The sequence below is a fragment of the Polypterus senegalus genome, chromosome 3 (assembly GCF_016835505.1).
Source record: "Polypterus senegalus isolate Bchr_013 chromosome 3, ASM1683550v1, whole genome shotgun sequence".
Taxonomy (NCBI): domain Eukaryota; kingdom Metazoa; phylum Chordata; class Cladistia; order Polypteriformes; family Polypteridae; genus Polypterus; species Polypterus senegalus.
The window spans coordinates 289,282,937-289,305,843 of NC_053156.1; the positions used below are offsets into that span (position 1 = coordinate 289,282,937).

A 22,907-nucleotide genomic window follows, 5' to 3' on the forward strand; every position below is an offset into this window, starting at 1 on the left:
TTAACAAATCAATAAAATGAGCAAAAGAGTAGAGTCACGTAGTATTTCATATGAAAGAAAGGACAAATCTTGATGAAGAGAAAAGGTCCAGTCTGAAATGAATAATATTACAAACTGACCTGGTGAAAATAATTTTCTGTTGTTCTTACAGTTCTCATAGGTCCAAACAACACAACTTTCACACAACTAGTAAATTGATTGAAATGTATCTAACCACTTCAAAATAGCATTACGAGGAGAGGCTCAATAAACTTCATGCAACTCCATAAATAAATTGTACTCAATGTATGCTGTAATGCCAAAAGCACGATGAGGAACCAACCAGCCTATCACTACTGAAACTGCATTTATCATAAAACACTGCCACGGCATTATATATATCCCAGCCTATTGACTCACCCCTCACAGCACCAATTCTGTGTGCCACACCCATTACTTGTATTTCAACATACTGAACTAGCTAGCATCACAGTCCCTGCACCTCTTCAGGTTGTTTGTGTAATTCCCTCCTCTCTCCCCATTTCATATACTTGTTTTTGCTGTCAGTCACCTCAGTCCGATTGCTTCATAAGTTGTGAGAAGGGTGATCAAGTTGTGGGGAATATTCTTATGTTTCTGCATCAACAACATTGTTTATAGGCTGCGTCTCAGACACATACTAATTCAATAAAAAGTACACTAAATTGAGTGCGGTATATCACTCGTCTATTTCACACACAAACACCTAAGCAATCAATTGACATATGATTAACTACTAGCACATACACCATCTGCCACATTTAAATATTTTTGTAGGCTAAAATACGCCAAAAAAGAAAACTGATATAACATCCAATTACTCGAGTCTACCATTGCCATAGTTATTCAAGAAAAGCTACATCCCTAAAATATACATTTGAATTTCCCCCTTGGGATTAAAGAAGTGTATCTAATCTAATCAAGTTTTAGTATCTTGGGACTCTTATACAGCAAAATGTTAGTTACGAAAAATAGAGGAACAGGTGGATTATATAGTACATTTAATAAAATATTCTGAAATGATTCCAAACTTACCTCAATTGTAGGATCATATTCATCCACAAAGTGATTCTGAATGAGCTGGATTGTCAAGGCACTTTTCCCAACACCACCTGCTCCCACAACCACAAGTTTATATTCAGTCATTTCACACCCCCTAAAAATGAATTCAGAAAAAAAATATATTTTTACAATTTTAACTATAACTAAAACAATCTAAGAATTACTTACAGACTATTGTGTCACTGAAAAGCAAAAAGATAACACCTGGGATCTGCAGTTTAATTATAAAAATAACACTTTAAATAGATCATAAGTTTTCTACATGGCAGGTTATGCAGGAACTTAATGTTAAATACATAAATAAATACATAAATGCTAAAGAAAACAAATCACTAATGGAATCTACCAATTCTAGTAACATAAAATTGGTGATCAGTACCATCCCTAAAAACCCTCAATGGAACATCCAAAATATTAATAGCTTTCCAAATATGTGTCATGATAAACAGTATATAAACATTTTCAATTCGCACAATGAGTTGTGAAATAGTAAAATAGCATTTTTTATTTAAATATTTTACTAAAGCCACTGAAATTCTGGAAACAAGTACAGCTCTGCATCTATACTAATAAACGGCAAAGCCCTCACTGACTGACTGACTGACTGACTGACTCATCACTAATTCTCCAACTTCCCGTGTAGGTAGAAGGCTGAAATTTGGTAGGGTTATTCCTTACAGCTTCCTTACAAAAGTTGGGCAGGTTTCATTTTGAAATTCTACGCGTAATGGTCATAACTGGAAGCTGTTTTTCTCCATTTACTGTAATGGAGATGAGCTTGAAACCCATGGGGGCGGAGTTTCGTGTGACATCATCACGCCTTCCACGTAATCACGCAGTACGTAGAAAACCAGGAAGAGGCCCAAAAGCGCTAAAGAAAACATGCATTATATAATTGAGAAGGCAGCGAAACAATAAGAAGCGAGCGAGTGACATATACAACCATATTCATGAGTTCTGCTACTTTGGAAACAAAGCACGATGTAAACCTACACTTTAAATTAAGTTCATAGACAGGCTGCCACTGGCGTTTGTAATTTAGTGCCTACCCATATAAGGCCGTCCGTCAGCGGCAATCCAATAGCAAACTGCCACGGGTGAAGGACTGTGCTTATGCAGAGGAAGATGAGATGGTCAGGGAGGTGTTTGGCACAAACTCAGCGAAACTGCGAGAGAAAGTTTTAAGTGCCGGGACTTCGGTAACATTAGATACAGTCATGGACATAGCACGACATGGCACCAACACAGCTGGGAAACTTCGATGCATGTACACCGAGCGGCTCACGTGAACTGACGCAGTGCACAGACAAAAGCAACAGTTTCAAAGAGCTGAACAAAAAACGAATTACACAATTGAAAAGGCAGCAAAAAAATATGAAGCGTCTGATACATACAAGCATATTCATAAATGCAGCTACTGTGGAAACAAAGCACACGGTGGAAAAAGTCAATGTCCCGCTAAAGGAAGACAGTGTAAAAAAAAAAAAACCCGTGCATGCAGTGTGTCAGGTCTCAGATAAAGAAGAAGACGAGCTGTTTATTGATGCAGTAAGAAACGAATCGATGAATGAAACCTGTCATCTTTACAACGATTGACAAACACGGAATGTAACTTGAACACAACACATCCTACAAATACGAACCTGATTGAAAGAAATAATGATAATCAAATCCTTGATGACAGCAACACTCAGTAACACTCACAAAACAAATACTGTATATTGACAGTCATGTTACGTTATTTTTAAAATGTTCCCTTTTCTTTTTCATAGCTTCTTTAACACACTACGTCTCCGCTGCGATACGCGGGTATATATATATATGTATATATATATACCCGATCTACATACTCGAATAATGGATACTTTATTCGCCATCAATGATTGTTTTGGTAAAGCCATACTCAGTGTATTCATTAGATGAACGGTAAAAAAGTAAGAGCGAGGGAAGGATGACTTATTGAGGCATGCAAGCAAAACCACAATAGCACACGGTCTCAATGTACGAAAAAATATATCTTTTCAAGTTCTATTTAGTCCATATGTGTCAAACTCAAGGCCCGCAGGCAACATCCGCCCGGCGTGTAATTATATCCGGCCCGCGAGATCATTTTATATACTGTATTATTGTTATTAATGGCCCAGGGATATGAGGCACTGGTAACACAATAAACTACAGATCCCATAATGCAGCGCTTCAGCTGCCTTGCTGAACACTTACCGCATCCCCGCCGTCTCTTCAGTCGTTTCCTTAACTTTGCGAAGGAAGCAGCTTTCTCACAGCTTCTGCAGTGTTTTATAAACGAACGATATATAAGAAAGTCCTTTTTCCTTGCTTCGCCAACGAAGCAACCTTTTTATTTAATTCACGGGTTCTCTTATATTTTATTGTTCATTTGTTACGATTGTTACAGTTATTGTGTAGCTATTTTAGACTTACTTTACTGTTCAAATACCCATTTCCTTTATTTAATACACGGGTTCTCCGCAGTTTTATTGTTCGTTTATTACGATTGTTATACTTATTGTATAGGTATTTTATACTTTGTTTACTGATCAAGTAATCATTCCCTTTATTCTTCCAACTATACCCCTATTAAAATGTCTATCGACGTGATTACCATCAATGAAAGAACTATCACTTACCGAGTGGTGTCTATGCCCGGAGATGGCGCCTGCCTTTTCCATTCTCTATGTTACATATTGCACGGACATATCAGGCTCACTTTTGATATCCGCAAGAACATTGTGTCTTATGTATTAAATGACTGGGATAGGTTCAAAGTGTGGACTGATGATGGTACAGGAGATAATTATAGTACACAGGAGCACTATAAGAATGAAATGCTTAAGCCCTTCACCTATGGTTCTGCGTGTGAGTTGATGGCTGCCGCTGAATTCTTTGGTTGTTGCTTTCAAGTGTACTGAAATGGCAGATATTTTACACCTTTGGAGAACCGTCAATGCCTGCTTTGCCGTTTATTAGTGTATATATATGTGTATGTATATATATATATATATATATATATATATATATATATATATATATATATATATATATATATATATATATATATATATATATATATATATATATATATATATATATATATATATATATATAAGCAACATTCATGACAATCTTTTTACTTGGTATTCTGCTAGTTGTCAATATACTGTAAATGATGGCACCCAATAGGAAGTTGTCTTACACTTGTTTCCTGTTACCAAAGAGGCATTTAATGCTCTTGACAGAGCAAGGGTGCAGGAACTGCTAGGAGCATCAAAGAATGACATTACTGCAATACTTCAGTCACAATGTAATAACACTTACATTTTTTTAATGCTGAGCATTTAGTTACTGCAATTAAATTCTAAAATATACTGCAATTTATTATTCTCTTTGTATTCAACTGAAGTTGAAATCATGTCCCCACAAGAAAATTGCATACCTCAAAGGTATTTATTTATTCTTAATTGAGGAAATGGATTTGAGGAATCTCAACAGTCTCTACAACAAGACTAAGAATTCTCATTTGGAAGGATATACAAATGTGTACTCTAAATTAAACTCTGCAAGATAAGCAATTGCACAGCCAACAACTGATAGTACTTTACATTTTACAATCAAATACAAGCCATTTAAATTCTAATAGCTACATACATGTGCATTTCCATTTGAAGTTCATGCCACCTGTCTATTAATATGCAGGTTTCCAAGAAAAACAAACTGCCATAGAGGAGCAAAAATTCTCAGCTGTGAATAAAAGATTCCCAAGTTGGCTAAACATTGTTTAGGAAAGGGGTTGGGGTTGGGGAAACAACAAAACATTTTTGCTTGTTGCATCTCAGGCCAGATTTGGTGCAATGAAAGCACACACTGCTGTCAAAAGTGATTTCAGCTAATTTTCCTACTGTGGATGACAAGAAAATAGAGATGATGAGAGAAGAGAAAGGCATTGTTTCAAGCAGACCAGAGTTCTTCATTATCATGTAACATTTTTGGGATTTGCATGTTTTATGTGAAGCTCTTTACTCCCTGTAACATTATAAAAAGCAGAATGCACCCAAACACTCAACCTCAATGTGAATTTAGTATTTTACATTGGGATCTCTTCAGAGCACAGATATAAACTGTGCACTACCTAGGGAAATGTGCAATCAATCCATTTTGTTGTTGAAGTATACATAAAATGCATTGGTTCCACTATAAGAGTGGAAAGAAGGAAAAAAAAAAACAAATACTGTACTTGCCTTTTTTACTGATGACATTTTGCTATGAAAGATTCTTTAAACTTGCAACATTTTTTGTCCTCAGTTTACTCATCAAATCCAGGTCCCATATAGCCTGCTAGCTCAATATCTCTATTATTTGCATTGTACTCTGTCTCTAATTTCCTTGTGTCATTCTTGTGTAATTTGGTCATACTGCAAATGGTACTTTGCAAAACACTGATAGCAAGTCCATGTGATGGCACCTGCGGTAAACACCTAATAAAATAACTGAAGGCAGCAAGCAGGCAAATAATGTCCGTGGCTTATGATCAACTGCTAGCAAGGATACAGCAGCAGGAAAGGAATATGAGCAAGTGTGAAGGATTTGGAAACTGTGGAAGACAAGCTATGAACATTTTGGAAATGCCTCTGAAAGAGAACATGCCAGCAGGCCTGAAAATGAATGGATGGATAATGTGCAAACATTTATCTGAACAATCTGCAGTTACTACGTGGCAAACAGAAAGCATTTCTGCATCACTCAGGCAACAATAATAAAACGTTTTCTAACAAATGTATATATATTATTAACACTAGAGTTACCAGAGCCTACGAAAAAACTTGTAAATCCGTCCCACCTTATATCGCTTCTTAAATCCCTTCACACCTCTCCGCCAGCATCCTTTGTCCTCTAAATGTGCTGATAGAGAAGCTAGAAACAGCCGGCTATTCCATCCCCTCACCAATTTAGAACGTGCACAAACTTCTCCCAGCTCATGCCTTGATTGAGTATCTGGGAGTGAAGTGGAGTTTTAGAATGGAAATAATAGACCGTTATTTGGAACACACGCATTTCATGTCTGTTCCGTTTCTACAGTAATCTGTGTAACCAAGGTCCATTGTCCATTCTTACAATACATTGCGACCAAGCCTGACAAATTTGGCGTAAAGTTTTGGATTGCGGCAGATTTGGAGACAAAGTACATGTGCAATGCCACTCCTTATTTAGGAAAAGATCCCAGTCGTGACACAAGCGCAGTTTTTGTGTTATATTTGTACCTTTTGTGAAAATGTTTCTTTGATATTTGGCCTTCAGGCTTCATATATTATATAGTTTATGCCTGCATTTTGTCATCTACTACTAGAATATAAAAATGTTTCTGTTTTAACAATGTGTTTACACAGATTACTATAGAAACGGAACAGACATGAAATGCGTGTGTTCCAAATAACGATCTATTATTTCCACTCTAAAACTCCACTTCAATCCCAGATACTCAATCAAGGCATGAGTTGGGAGAAGTTTGTGCACGTTCTAAATTGATGGGGGGATGGAATAGCCGGCTGCTTCTAGCTTCTCTTTATCAGCACATTTAGAGGACAAAAGACGCTGGCGGAGAGGTGTGAAGGGATTTAAGAAGCGATTTAAGGTGGGACAGATTTACGAGTTTTTTCGTAGGCTCTGGTAATTCTAGTGTTAAAGGACAGACCCTAGACTCACTGGAGATGTCCTCTACACTGCATTTGTATGAACAGACAGACAGATGTCCAGTATTTTAAGCATATCCTCTCAGGGGAATTCAGGTGCCCAGTAGCTCAAGCACATCAGTAAAAGTTGTTGCAAATTTTAAACAAAAAACAACAAAAAAAGGCAAGAAAAACAAAGCAAATTAATAGTAAAAAGTATAAATGGTCAATTCTTACAATGTCAGAAGGTAGAGTGGTGACCAGGTCATAAACTAACACTAAATCAACAGTACATACATTAGAGTGTAGAGTTCCAGATATTGCACTTGTGTACTGGTGTGCAGGGTAGTGGAGTCGGAAGCAACTATTGGGTTACTGGAGTTGGTGTCGGTAAAAATGAACAGACTGTCTAAATGTAAATTGTAATATAATTTGTTAAAATTTCCAATATCATATATACTAAACTGTTTTTTCTTCTAGCTGTTTGATAAATATTTAGCCTCTTTTTTAATTAATTTTGTAAGTCTTGTCTTATGTTTAATGCTAATCGATGTCTGTACCTTCTTTAATAAATAAAAAAATAAAAAAAGCTACAACTGCATTTAAACCCAAACTTGAACAGGTTAAAGAAAGCCTGATTATGTATATTTTTAGTAATTAAATACCTTGTATCTAGTATGTTTTAAATCAGCACAGTAAATATATTAGTCTAATTACAAATACGTGAGTCAGGTACAATACATTGAGAAGTTAAAGGTTTCATATGTACCAACTCCACAGTTCTCCTGGTGTGTAGATTATTTTCAGTGTTTTACACTTTGGTCAGTGTGTACCCCATGTTCTTCTTTGCCCTGTCAAATAGTAAGATATAAAGCATTTGGAAAATATACAGTATAACATTCAAGTTTGTGCTCACTTTGGGATTCAGTGAAAACATGTAATCTGGCAAAGTATGCCCAACACATTTCATAGAATTGTGTATATTCTACAAATGGAAAAAATAGAAAATATTAGAATGCATTTCTCAACAGAATTGAGAAATTCAGAAATTACATTTATACACTCATTGGAGCAAGGGATAAACCCCACTAGACCTGTCAGTCTTCTTCAGATGATGTATTGTCTTGACAAAAACCCTGCATTGCGCAACTATATTTATTTATTTTTTTTGATTTCTAAATGTCTCTTTCCCCTATAGAAGTTAACCCTTACTTAAATCCATTTCTAAACATCTTTAAGTGGAGCCCTTTGTGAACATGGCCACACGGACTTAACATTATTGGCAAATGTTTTTGAAACCAGACAGGAGCTCAAGCCAATGATTTTTTTAATACTGCCAGTATGTTCCATTTTAGTAAACCAAAAGACACACTCCAGCTCCCTAATTTTAGCCATAGATGAACTCTGGTCAGCCATGCTGTAATGGAGACAGATATCTCCATCAGATTGAGCAGCACTGTTACTAGCTGTGTCAAGTTAAAAATCTATTTTAGGTAAAGGTCAAGCTCAGGGCACCCTGTTCTCCATAAACAGTAATGGTCAAAATCATAGTTAACTCAACACACAACAGTCAAAAGCAGCTACAAGAGTAAAACGTCTATATCATTACTAATATAACAAAGAAGTTTAAAATTATGCCGTGGAAGCCTCTTCTCTCACTTTCAGTATCTGTTGACATGTCACCCAATGAAAAGCAAAGAGGACTAGGCACCCGGCACAGATGCTGCGTCTGCTTTTAAACATTGGATTGGGTGTCTCTGTAGCAATTCATTTGGCAGAGTGGATTTCAGTAGATATGTTATAGCTTATACAACCATCCCTTTCCAAAATCCAAAGAGCAGCAGCAACTTTATTTTATTACTCCAACATTTGCTTTGCTACAAGTAAAATAAGTCTTTTGAAACAAATTTGTTTCCCATTTCCTATGTATGCGCAACATGGGACAATCAAAAAAAAAAAGTATACAAAGTTTTACTTTTCTCTGTTCAGAGTGTTGTGAAGATATTACCTTTAAAGGATATCACACAGTTGCTGTGCTTACTTTAGCTATTATAATATTACAAAAATATTAAGGCTATGTATTTAACAAACTGTGACAGTAAGCCTGTGCCTATCCCAACAGAAGAGGATGCAAGGTAGAAATAATCATAAGGCTCAAAACAAATTACAGTCAAATCTGTAAGAATAATTAAAGACATTTCTGTGTACGTATACAGTACAATTAACCATGTTTTTAATGCTTGTTATTAGTAGATTGACGTCCTCTCATTCTTGTTTTGGTCCCTTTTATGTGGAGCTTGCAGCATCTCTCCTTATTATAATATGTTATGAAGTATTAGGATGTCAGATAGATAGCTGTCATATTTGCCCTCTGGGAGGAGATAACAAACACAAATGGCTGTGCTAGGGGCTGAATAGTTTGTACACTTTTCCAGGATACTGTCAGCATGTTTAACCCACAAAAAAAGAGGCCCTGCGCAGATGGAAAAAGGCAGCCCTGTGTATCATGCCATTTATGTCAATAGGTTGGAAAAAACCTAAGAACACCACACAAAACCGAAGCTCCAAAAAGAAAGTGATCAAATAAAGTTAAGCAACTTCATTTAAATGCCCTTGGCTTGAAACTAACAATGTCTTAGCATAATTCATAGTATGAAATTTATCAGATAATAAAGCATCTACATTAACCAGGCCCACAAATGTTGTTACTTACACTGTAACACTGAAAAGAAACCAGAACACACAGATGTCTAGTACAAGAAATGCATAAAAGACCACACAATAGTGTGCTTTGTAACTAAAATGAAGTGTGTCGTACTAATTTTAATTGAGTTCTTATAATCACAAAAAAAATTGAATGAATGTGCTTCTTTGAAACCATATAAGCTATACAAGTGACAAAGATTGGACAGTGATATAGCTAATATACTCTTGGAAGCATTACTGGGCCCTTATTAAGTACTGGAAAAATAAAGTATAAAGCACACCTTTTTGCTGAAAATTCAACTAAACTCTGTGTTTGAGATAAAAATGTGAAAGAGGCAAAAGTGAAAGACATCACCTTTGATTTGCTGGTATTCTTACACCTCACACTGGTTCCATTCCATCTGAACTAGTGTGGTGCTGAGGGGTCACCCATCGCATGGCTACACTCGGGTCCTAATCTGGGATCCTGAGTTGGTTCGTCATGTGGTGGGTACAGCAATGCATTGTATCAGTGCCTGCTCCTAACCTCACCTTACGCATACAGGTAGTCCCCAGGTTATGGACATACGACCTACGACTTACAAACGGGGCCACAGCTGCAACGCATGCACCTCAGTAACTGCCGCTCCGTCATCTTCGACCTGTGGACGCTGCAAGCGGTGGCTGGACAGAGGCGATTTCGCTGCTCACGCAGTATAGTGTCCCTCGGGCGGATCCCAGTGACAAGAGGTGACCTGTGGTCCATAGTCACTGGGGCCACAGCTATCGCTTGTGTGCAGGACGAAGGCTTGATGGGGCGGTTCGCTGCCCGCCCACTATGCCGCCACAGCTACTGCTCCTGACTGGACGCAGGCTAGATGGAGAGGAGTGTTTCACTGCCCACCCACCACACATGGCTGCCCCGTTCGTTTTCAGTGGGTGGCTGGTAATGCTGCAAGCGGTGAACCAGTTGTGGCTGAATGGAGGCCATCGAGGGTGAACGGGGCGACGGGGGGGTTGCGTTGTAGGGTGGCTGCCTGTTGAATGGGGGCGGTGGTGGGCGATTCACTACCCGCCTTTGGCCGCACCGCCTTTGGCCGCACCGCCACTTGCCGCACCGCCACTTGCCGCACCCATTCATTCTCAATAGCAAGCCTGCTTGTACTGTTACACACATAGCAGGAAGTTATCTCTTGTCAGTACATCAGAAATGCTGATATGATGATAAATGAAATTTATTATAGTTTTGCCTTTTTATATTTGTTTTTATTTCTATATTTTTTCAGACCTTACCTCGAAATTCAGTTTAAATTTTTCTTCGTGTATTTTTAGTTTTAGTTTAGTTTTTATTTCACAAAGACATTTCTATTTTATTTTTATATCGATTAGTTTCAGTTTTAATTTTAGTAATTATGACATGGAGCTACTACAGAGTTTAGTTTTGTGTCACAATCATACAGAATTATACACTTAACAGATATTAGTTTAATGTTAGTGGAAACTTACTACACTACATGGTTTACTAATATTTTCTCATGAAAATAAAGGGGGTTAGGAAGACCAGGGCTCTTAGACTTGAATTAGTGCGCAGACCCCACCTAACTATATTGAGAGAAATAAAGAAAAACAAGCATGTAGTTTCAAGGTTAGGGGCAGTGGGACTTGAATAGCCCACCATAAAGGACAGTAAACCCATAATGAGCAGAGCAAGAGCAGGTAATAGGAGTATGGACAGGCATAAAACGACAGAGACAGCGTCTGAGTTTAAGAACAATATTTACATTATCTAAACCAGTTTATCAGGTTTGGATGTAAGGCAGGAAGAATACCTGGTATGCAATATGTATGATATGGCTGGAACTATGAACAAAAAGAATGTGATATTTCAACTATCTATTTTGAGAGAGAGAGGGAAAAACATTGAAAAAAGGGAGACAAATATTTTAAAATATACTGTAATTCTGCTAATGGATTACTATCACAATATTAGGTATTTTGAGTTGTGAATATGAACTAAAAAAGATAAATTAATATAGAATAAATACAAAAACCCATTAGTATGTTTAGTTTTTCATCACTTGGCAGACTCTCTTCACCTACCTACCTTTGTTTGTATCGCTTCATTTTTAAAAAAAGTTTTTAATGCAAAAGTGATTTGTCAGCAACAACATGCTGATCTTGTATAATGACCTTGTCAGTCTCTCAATTAGTGCAGTTTTATTTTCCAAAACCAGAAGTGGTCTCCCCTAGACATTCTTTTATACTCAGATATGTGGATGGATATTTGAGAAGTAAACCGCAAGACAATGATTATATTTTTTATATTATGTACATTAAAGGAACCATCAACAACAAATCAAATAAATAATACATTGAACAATTATTATAAAAGTTGAATAAATTGGACTCTGCATGATTAAAAAAAAAAAAAAATCAAGTATGTGTTCAGGTAAAGTACCACTTCCATTTGATGGATTTGGCCCAAAAGTTAATACAGATCTACAATTCTGGTGTAACCACCACATACCGAATTTCATCCATTTATCTAGTTGTGTGTTTGAGTTGTCGTGTTTATACACACACACACACAATTCCAAAAAACTGTATTTTTGGACTCAAGGAGGTCTATCACGTCAAGATTCATCAAAATATCAAGGTCGAATTTTTTCATGATTACTATACTTCGTATATGACAAACTAAAAATGATTTCTCCTGTGCGAAGTAGCAGGTGAATTGTCGTCAACAAAAAGCAGTCACCTAACAAATAAACTGAAATGTTACTCACTCATTTTTCTGTCCATATAGTGAACGTTTTTGTTGACCATCACATTCTGATTTCAGCCACTTGAATTACATTTAGATATACTGTACAACAAGTGCAAAGAAAGGTTGCACGTAAATCGCTTTATATTTCACAAGCTTTACGCACCCGCATTCAGCTCGCTCTGTCACCCAAATGTGAATGACCACCTGCCCTCAGTCACCAGCCGCCATTCACTGGATGAATATGTGCAGGCGGCACGTGGTGGATGACTTTCTGTTTTAGAGTTAAAAAACTTACAAGGGTTAAAGACTAATGGCAAGAATATTTATTCAAAAACAATAATTTACTAAAATATTTTTAGTTTTCATTTTATTTCAGTTAGTCTTTCCACCTACTTTAATAGTTTTGTTTAATTTTTCATTTCAGTTTTGTTAATTATTTTATTTCAGTTTAAAAAAAAATGTTTTTTTAATAATAGTTTCAGTTTTGATTTTAGTTTTCATTAACTATAACAACCTTGGTGCCGATGTGGGGTGCCTTCCTGCTGTGATAGCGTGTGCAGTGCTGTGCAGAAGAGCTCATCTTAACCTTTTGTCTTGACCCTTCAACAATGTCTCTGAAACACAAATCTGATGCAAGTGCTGGTGATACAGTAAAGAAGAGAAAAACCATCACCATTGAAAATAAGTAGAAATAAAAAGATCAAAGAGAGGTAAAACTTCACCATGCATTGGCAGAGGACTTGGTTACAGTCGGTCAACAATAGCATTTATGAAAATAATGTACCTGTTCCGGCTTACATACAAATTCAACTTAAGTACAAACCTATAGTCCCTATCTCGTACGTAACCCGGGGACTGCCTATACATCAAAATTTTACAATAATGGTGCGCTCCACTCTTTTTTTTTTTTTAATTTTCCCCAGAATCTATGGAGAGTACTTCATGATGCTATAAAGGCATCTGGTCTGTTCTTTCCTTAACTATGAAAGGAACTCCACATAGTGCTAATGACTCCTTTCAAAATAATTTTGACATCTCCACCATTCACAAGTAGGATGCACAGCCAAGTTTTATAGTATGCCAAGAAACTGTTTCAACATGTTATTAAATTAAATTAAGTGCAAACAGTGAAAATGTGTTATTTGCACGTTGATTAGGAAAAACAAAACAGAAAGATCCAGGTTTACAATAAATACTGAAGATACAGACGAATTGATGTTAGAAAAAGCATATTGTTTTAAAAAGCAACACACAGGTAAGTTGGTGCTCCCACACATCACTTCCAATAATAGTGTAATGAAACGCAGCTTTTTCTACATAAGATAGCAAGCAGTTACCCAGTTGTACCATTCACAGCAATGTAACTGCCATCGGATTTACAGTCTGGGCCTCACCGGTCATTATGATATGCCACTTTTTCCAATTATTCTTCTACTCTGAAAGAAGTAACACAATGTCCAATGCTCATTTCTTCCAGTTGTTTTACATTTATTCACTTAGCTAATGCTTTTATCCAAAATAGCTTACAAAAGAGGTCAAACATAATTGAGTAACTGTTTTCAAACAAGTGTTACAGAATGAAGTTTCAGAATTGATTAAGTTAAGAGATCTAAACCAAACAGAACAAACCGAGACTAGCTACTCTTATCTTAGCTACCAAGATCCTCACATTAAAACCATTATCAGTTAGACAGCCAATCACAGAAGATGACAGTCTTCAAACACTTCTTAGCTGGGGTGCTGCTTAATGGCTGACCCTGCGTTCTGACCTCCAAAGGTCATGTAAAAACACAATTAACCCTCTGGAATTAATAAAGGATATCAAATCAAAAAACATACACTAAGCGAGTCAGGAGTTCAGATGGAGGTGGGCAACTGATTCTGTCAGCTAGGGGCTACACATAACTCTGGATTGAGATTTGATGTTACAAAGAGGCAACACATTATCATTTATTGTGTTTATATACACTCTGCCATTATAATTGATGTTTCCATATCACATTTGCTGCTTTTATCATTTACTTTGTACTCAAGACTTATTTCACTTATTAGGACAAAAAGCAAGTAAAAACATGGACAAATGTGTTTATATCCCTCCAAGAAAACCCTGCCCCCCAATTGTCTCTGAAATAACCTGAAACTGAAAAAAGTAATTGGCACCCATCATTGTTTATTCCATATTTAACAAAAAAAAAAAAAAAGACTTTGCTTTAGAGTTTTGATTCAAAAGAACATTTCAAATAATAAAATAAATGAAAATGCATGGACAAAAATGATTGGACCCTTATCCCAATAGTCTGTTGCACAACCAAGTGATTCTGGAGCTCTCAATGAGATGTCTGTACCCGTCAACAAGCAGTTTTTTCCTACTGTTCCTGAGAAACCTGCTCCAGCTATGTTATGTTTGAAGGGGGGCCTACTCCAGACTGCATATTTCAGTTTGGTTTTTTTTTTTCCCCATAAATGTTCAATAGGATTCAAAATGGGGCTCACAGATGGTCACTTTAGAAGAGTCTTCTTCATTGAGCCCACTGTCACTCAAAAAGCGACGGATGGTGCGAATATACACTGACAGACATCGACATTCAGCTTGTATCTCACTGGAAACTGTCCTTGGCTTTTTGTCTTCCATTCTCACTATCGTTCTGACCATTCAGGGTCGATTTTCCTCTTGCAGCTGCATCCTGGAGGATTGGGCACAGTCCCATGGACTTTAAATGTCTTAATAATATTTGTAACTGTTGTCACAGAAACATTATGCTGTTTGGAGATGGTCTTTTGGCCTTTTCCTTTAAGATGCTTGTCTGTTATTTTCTTTCTTATCTCCACAGACAACTCTCTCCTCTGGTTCCTCTAGTTCATGCTCAGTGTGGGACACACAATAATACCATATTGCAGAGTGACCTACTTTTCTCCATTTAAATCAGCTTAATAACTGATTTCATAATTTGAGACATCTGTGATACTAATTAAAGAAAACAGTTTTAAAAAGTAAAATCACTCAGTTCCAATTATTTAGTATCTTTTCTAGGGGAACCAATAAATGTGTCCAGGGCATTTCAGAAGAAGTATTACTTGATCTCTTTTCACACTTACTGTGCGTTACTCAATGACATATCAAAAGACAAGAAGATATACACAGGGCAATTGCTTTTAAATTTTTCACTTTCAGGGGGCAGACAGAACTTATTCCAATGAGCTGCTAGGGTACCAACAAATTTGTCCATGTCTATGCACAAAATGTACCAATTTCAAACAGTTGTTGCCATTGACCATCGAGTATTCAGCCAGTCCCTTCCAGATAACACTAACTGCGTAGCAGTAACTCCAAAAGCACTGAAGGTACAGTACAATATAATACTGACTTGAATCAGTAATTCAGATTATTCTCTACTGTAGATTTAAATTAAAAAAAAAAGGGTGGAGAAACCATAGCTGAGGCTACGTTCACACTACTAGGTTTCTCGCTTAAAAACGCAGGCATAAGTTTCTGTTTTCACCTTTTGGTCACCCTACCCTGAAATGTTCAACCCCCAAAAACAAAGATTTGGTAATGCTCTTTTGAACTGTTTTTTTTTTTTTTTGGGCTCACCTTTACAGTGTGGATAAGTGAAAATGTAGAGACTTAATCATCCTCTGACTAATTTGTGGTTGTTACGTGGCCCTTCACTGAATAGATTCTGCTCATCCATTACTGAAGTAAAACAAATTCCAACAAAATAGAAACAGAGAAGTTTCCTTCCATTGTGCTGGTTGTGTTACTTACCTATATGCATCTAAATTGCCTTTTGTACAGTTTGAAAGATGCATGTATAAGCAAAGGACAAATAATTTACTGATCAATATACTGTAGTTTTGTGATAAATTTTGGGTCCAGCAGCCTAACTATCCCTTTAAGGGGGGCACTTTGCAGGCCCATTGTATGCAAACAGTTGTCATATGCAGTTTACAGCCATTTTAGAATGGCAAGCTCTCTTTATTTAAAAAAAAAAACAAAATAATGAAAATGTAGCGCTATGGAAATAGCCTGACTGAATAACAATTAAATAACAAGATTGTAGTAAAATGTACAAATCAATTTGTGTCATGAGAGTGGCTTTGAAGTGGCTGCTGAAAAACGGAAGAGTTAAGAATTAACTCCAATACACTAAAACAAGTAAACTTGCCCTTACTGCTAGTTATGTGCCATTTTTTCATTAGGTGACAAAAATAGACTGCAAGAAACATGGACAAATACTTAAGATAATCAGAAACTACTGTTACAGCAAACAGAGAAATCTTCACATGTAGTGAGGTAGCTATGAATTCAAACTACATTATCAGTTGTACGAGGATCACTGCAAGCCCCAATAGACATGCTAGAATAATACAATCACATCTAATATTCAAGAATTGGAAAAAAAGCAAAAATAGCATTTTATATTTATTAATTATACAATAATTCGCTCAACCCAAAAGGTCAGAATATTAAAACAGGCAGCCCACCCTGGTTCTTCAAAGTAAACAGTTAATAGGGTCACTTTTGAAAGCATATGCTACAGATATGTGGGTGGCCAGATGGAGGATACTGATAAGAAAATTCCCCACAGATGCTATAAATCTTTAATTCCAGGTACTTTTTGGAGAAAAACTAGCTGTCAAACCAAACCACTGCTAATACAAACGCAGAGAAAACTCGATTACAGTTAAACAAGCTGAAACAAATGATGGTTATCACCATTTTCTAAGAGAAACTAGTAAAAGTCAAACAAAAACCAAGTTATTGTGGACAACCAGATTAAAATATCAGATAACAAATTTAACAGAAATACTGGGAGTTCCATAAGTCCAGAATAATAAGGGGAAAAATGGCAATTAAAATATTTTTATTCACAAAGCTTGTCAATAAAGCCCTTAATGTTCCAGATCCAGACAAGATATGCCCAATCAGCAACAACATGGTGAGAATTAGAGACAGGACTACAATATTTAACCATGTGAGGGAACATTCCAGAGGCACTGAAGTAACTGTAGTGACATAGCTGGGTTGGTTGATAAAATATTTGCATGGTATAAGGAGAGAAAGACAATTCCTAAATTGAAATTTGATGTGTTAGTGATTAGGATTTTTGGAGCACAGTGCGATTAGAACAGTGCATTAGAAATAAATTAGGATAGTGGAATCTGGGAGGTTACGCTGAATATAAAGATCAGAGCTCCTTATATACTTTATGTAATGCAACAAAAAAGGTAGCAAGAGGTTTTTAACTGGGAAAAGTGGTACTGAGAGAAAGAGGAAAAGTGAATGGGGATGGTAGAGGACAGCGAGACTCCATACAACTTAAAAACTGATCTCATCTAAAAAGAAAAAAAAAAAAAAGAGGAGGGGATATAAAATATGGATCTCGGATACTTGATCATTCTAAATCCCATTTCTTTATTTACAATAACAGACAACTAAAGGTGGAAAGGAACAGGTGTACCCAGCAATTCCACAACTCATTATTTTAAAATAACGGTGTGTCAGTATATCAGCAAAGGCTAAGAGCCCAAATGCATTTTAATAAAAAAAAAGTTATAATGCAGAAAGTTGTGGGTCATTGATACTGAGAAGAGTAGAGAAAAAGCAGAATTAAAATTTATTGCCATCGTTACATAGTATAATTAAGTTCTTACATACATGTCTCCCACATACTGGTAACAGTAGTACAAAAATATACAATATATAACAACAACATTTCTTGTGGTATTTTACACTACACTAATAGCACACTACACAACTCTGAGTCAGACAGCATGTCAAACGTAACAACTGTAGTTGGTGGATCGCACCACCTTGAGGAGGATATCGGATTACACAACCAAAAACTGCAGTGCAACACAGATTACAGTCTTTGTTAATCACTCCTTACTGTTCCACATTTTCAACGTATTGCAAGCTTACCACGTTTTGACAGCCAACGAATGTGTTATCCGACAGCACCAGTGGCTGTACAAATGTTTTCCAGGTATGGAGAGTCTTGGCACGTCTTTTTCCCCATTTTCTGTTCAGTCATGGTACAAACACACACAAAACATCAGACAGACAAGAATCGTTTGTTTGTACGGTCCAAAAACACCAATTTTCCTTCATTAACTCTTTGTGAATGCTATTTATAGACAACAGTTTGGAATTTAACACAATAAACCTCTCTATGTTCATCATCAAGCACAGGGACTTGCATGAGAATGCTTTACTGTGCAGCTGGATTTTTAACTTCTGAACACATCAATGGGTATGCACTCTCCAACTTCCAGGACATCTATACCAACCAATGACTTAACACAGCAAATTATTACAGATGACAGGCATTCTAACAATGGCCTCTTCTCAGCAAGGACAATGCCATTGAGCTAGCTACATGATGCATTATTGTTAATTCTCCTCTATCAAGTTATTTATTAGTTTTTACAAAATTAACAATGCTGTCATTGTATATATTGATACTTGTGGAGAATTTATTGTTTAATATTTTATAATGTTTATATTCTAATGCACAGTCTGGGAGTTCAGCAACTAAGCATTTCAGAAGATATTGTACAGTGTATGTGACAAAATACATCACACTTCCAGCTGAGCACTCAGTGGTTATCAATTCTCACGCCTACCACTTAAGACAAAAATCAAACTGATTTCATCATGGCAGAGTTGCTGGGGTTGCCACACTAATACCCCACAGCTTGCCATGACATGCTAAGATTATGTAAAAGAAGGCTAACATTGAAAAATTGCTAGAAAAGCTGTCTAATATAATGAGGCCTTTACTCAGTTGGAAGAGTTCCAATGAAACCTCCTTCCGACTGGGGAGACAAAAATTAATGCTTTACTTAATGAGGTAGGCTGAACGTCTGCTAACTTTTTATTATGCCTCGATATTTTTTAATCATTATTTCACAGTGCATCTTCTGATTCTTGCTCTACATGAGTTGGGGAGATAACAGATTTTATTTGAGCTAGACATAGCATTTTATGTCTGAATTGCAATTCACCTACTGTAATGAATAAAACGTTCTTTTTAAATGTAGACAAATAAAACGGATTGTTCTGCTGAAAAAAATGAAGAGAGAGAGCACATAGAAAGTAAACCAACACCAATTTGAAATGAACAGATGTACGAGAAGAGAGAAGTAGAAAGAACTCTGAGAACTAATGGAGGAGAGAAAGGTTAATAAAAGTGATCAGTGCTGCGTAAAGAGAAATGGCTAAGGTAAAATTAAAACAAATGAAAATAAACCAGTTTAGATATAGTGGTTTAAAGCAATAAAACTTGAACAAGGAGAAAATGATTGACTGTTCATAAATTATGTCGGCATAATTATGTGTACAATATATTTAGGATAAAATATCAATTATAGTAAACCATTACATGCAGCATTCTCTTGTTATGTTGATGAGGAGTGCCCTCTTATGGTTACAACACAAATAACACTAACTTAAAGGTCTGGGTATATAATGTAGTACAAGCAAAATAAAGAAATAATTAACTATTTATTGAAAAAAGTCAGGACTGCTTCTCTTTTTGATTTTTTTATTCTATTGTACAAATAATTTACATGTTTTATGTAGTATGTTTAATTTTATATGACTGACAAGTAGATTTGTAACAGGCATTGGAGCAAATACAAGATGACTCTTTTTGGACTTTTGTCAAAATGCTTAAGGTCACTGTTCAACTAAAAGTGTGATTTAAGCAATATAATATTTAAGATGTTTAGATTATAATAATAAAGGAATGAGAAAATCATGTTGGAAAATGGCATATTCTCCTTCTCCAGGTGTGCTGCAGATTGGGTACAACTGTGTGCAAAAAATACAAAGATCTCTCTCTTCATACAGCAAAATCTACTGAAGAGACTTTTCTTACAATTAATAAGCTCCTCGCAATTTAAAAGTTTTATAACTGTGCCAACTTTTGTTATTCATGTTTCAGTTATTATGTCACAGGCTTACATCCTGACAGATGTGCACCACTCAGAAAATGGTCAAATTGTGTTGAAAAATGACTACAATACGTAAATTCAGTCAAAACTTGGTCAAACCATTAATCAATAACAATAATTTCCCCATATTTATAGCATATGAAGAAAAATGAGATAGCCCAACAACATACGCAGATTTCAGTGTTCACCTGGTCGGCGTTTTCAATTGACCGAGTAAAACTGCACTTCCAAAACTCAACAAAAATGTTTGCTGGAAATGCTTTTGTAAGAAGCATGTGCAAAGTACTACAGAGCTACAGTTAGTTAAAGTTAAACCCCCCCATCTTCCTTTGCCTGGCTTGCTTATCAACAGGACCAGCATCCTGTGGGTTAAGACAGGATCTTGTCTTATTCTATTCACTCCTGCTTAGTAAGCATGTTCAGATTGCTGAGTGAACCATAAATATCCCATTCTAAATGTGGCTCGTCGGCTCCCCTTTCAAAGGACTGTTCCTCAACACACCTACCCACAACCAGAACAGTACAAGATGCTGTGGTTTGAGCAGGTAGCAAACAGAAATAGACCAAGTGTGACAAGAATGGGCCATTCAGTCCAGTAAGCTCATCCATTGTGTTCACCTATATTGTTTAAAAATAAAGTCAGGTCAAGATGGTCCCTAACGTTGTACGCGTAATTCTCGCCATACTACTTGGTATCTTATCCCAGGTGTCTCAGATTCTGTGAACAGAAAACCTGTCTAATATTTGTCAAAAGCTGCCATCAACAAGCTTCCTACCATGTCTTGTATTTTGTTGAAGAATTAATTTTAAATTAACAGCTTGGATCCACAATTTTCTACATAATTGATACAGTACTTATGTTATCTCGTAATCTCTGTTTGCTTAAACTGCATGGAAAGGTTCATCTCCTTCAATTTTACCTCATTCCTCCTCATCCTGGTTCAGCATATTTGTTTCTCCAACGCTGCTATGTCTTCTTTGTAACTTGCCCCCTGCTCTTTTTGCTCACCATCCTCTATGCCTATGCTACGTGCTAGCCTCTTTGCGGGTCTGACACTCACATATGGGGATGCGAATGTACAATTTAAACATAATAAAAACAATTTTACATTACATTATAGTAATTAACCATATTTATAAATAAAAAAAAAGAGTAAAACATAATAATTTGAAAGTAAATGATGTTTCATTTTGTGTTAAGAGTTCATTCATTGCGTAGTACGATTTCATTTTGTTTGGCTTTGAAATTAACGCGTAAATACTTTTTAAACTTCAAAACTTGAAAACAATTTTTTTAATTACATTTTCAGCAATATTGCACTGTATTTTGATTCTGTGTTTGGACTTTCATCATGACAACATATCTCTGCCCGTGAGTGAATATTGTTTCTTTCTCTGTATTAAATAAAATGACTTTAAATGTTTGGCTCTAAAATTTGTTAATTGTCTTTGCAAAAGCTATTCTAATGGGAAACTGTTAACGTTTTAATACGAATGGCATATCAAGATCTCCTTTGGTGTCTAATGTTATCCGCGGAAGATTTACTACATTACCTTTCTTGAATACATCCTTCTTTCATCAGTAACTCAGGCGGTGGAAGACCGTATCATGTTAACAGTAGTAGGTATTCTTCGTGATATTGCAAAGTTGATGTTTTCATCTTCTGCACCATCACCAACAACTGTTTCAGCATAGACTATTGATATGCATTTAACCAATTGACAGTTTTCAAGTTAATTTGTTTGACTTGTTTCTCAGTGCTAGGATTGCCCGTGTACTCGTTTCTTCTGTTGATAACCCTTCGGGTTGAAATTCTTCAATAAGATTTGGCCATAATACGTCTAATTTAATTGAGAACTTAAAGTGAGGAAAACATTAAAATTTATAAGAGCTAAGAGAGCAGAAACTGTGTCTGTCAAAAGCATTCACACAAATGAGAGGTGAGATTACTGTGTGCGTGGTTGAATATTGTTGCTTGAAAAAATCTCATGGCCAAAGTCTCATCTTGCGGGACTTGAAGAAATCTTCCAAAAAGTCTTGTCTCGTTGCAGGATTTTTTTTATATAATAGAGCAATATGAACACCAAAACTGCACACAAGGCTCCAGTTGAGGCCTCATGAGTGTGTTAAATAACCTATGCAAAAACTCCCTTAACTTAGGTTACAATGAGGTGTACAATAGAACATCCTATTACTCTTCTTGATTACTTCAGTCCAGATATACAGTGGTGTGAAAAACTACTTGCCCTCTTCCTGATTTCTTATTCTTTTGCATGTTTGTCACACAAAATGTTTCTGATCATCAAACACATTTAACCATTAGTCAAATATAACACAAGTAAACACAAAATGCAGTTTTTAAATGATGGTTTTTATTATTTAGGGAGAAAAAAAAAATCCAAACCTACATGGCCCTGTGTGAAAAAGTAATTGCCCCTTGTTAAAAAATAACCTAACTGTGGTGTATCACACCTGAGTTCAATTTCTGTAGCCACCCCCAGGCCTGATTACTGCCACACCTGTTTCAATCAAGAAATCACTTCAATAGGAGCTGCCTGACACAGAGAAGTAGACCAAAAGCACCTCAAAAGCTAGACATCATGCCAAGATCCAAAGAAATTCAGGGACAAATGAGAACAGAAGTAATTGAGATCTATCAGTCTGGTAAAGGTTATAAAGCCATTTCTAAAGCTTTGGGACTCCAGCGAACCACAGTGAAAGCCATTATCCACAA

At 36.3% G+C, this 22,907-nt stretch overlaps 1 protein-coding gene across 1 annotated transcript in view; it reads right to left on the bottom strand.

Moving 5' to 3' along the window:
- nras (NRAS proto-oncogene, GTPase) overlaps positions 1-22,907 on the bottom strand; it is a 60,386-nt gene that overhangs the window by 23,778 nt on the left and 13,701 nt on the right. The window contains exon 2 of the mRNA XM_039749394.1: positions 1,054-1,174. Coding sequence (XP_039605328.1) covers positions 1,054-1,164 — 111 coding nt within the window. The 5' untranslated portion in view covers positions 1,165-1,174. The remainder of the gene's footprint in view (positions 1-1,053; positions 1,175-22,907) is intronic.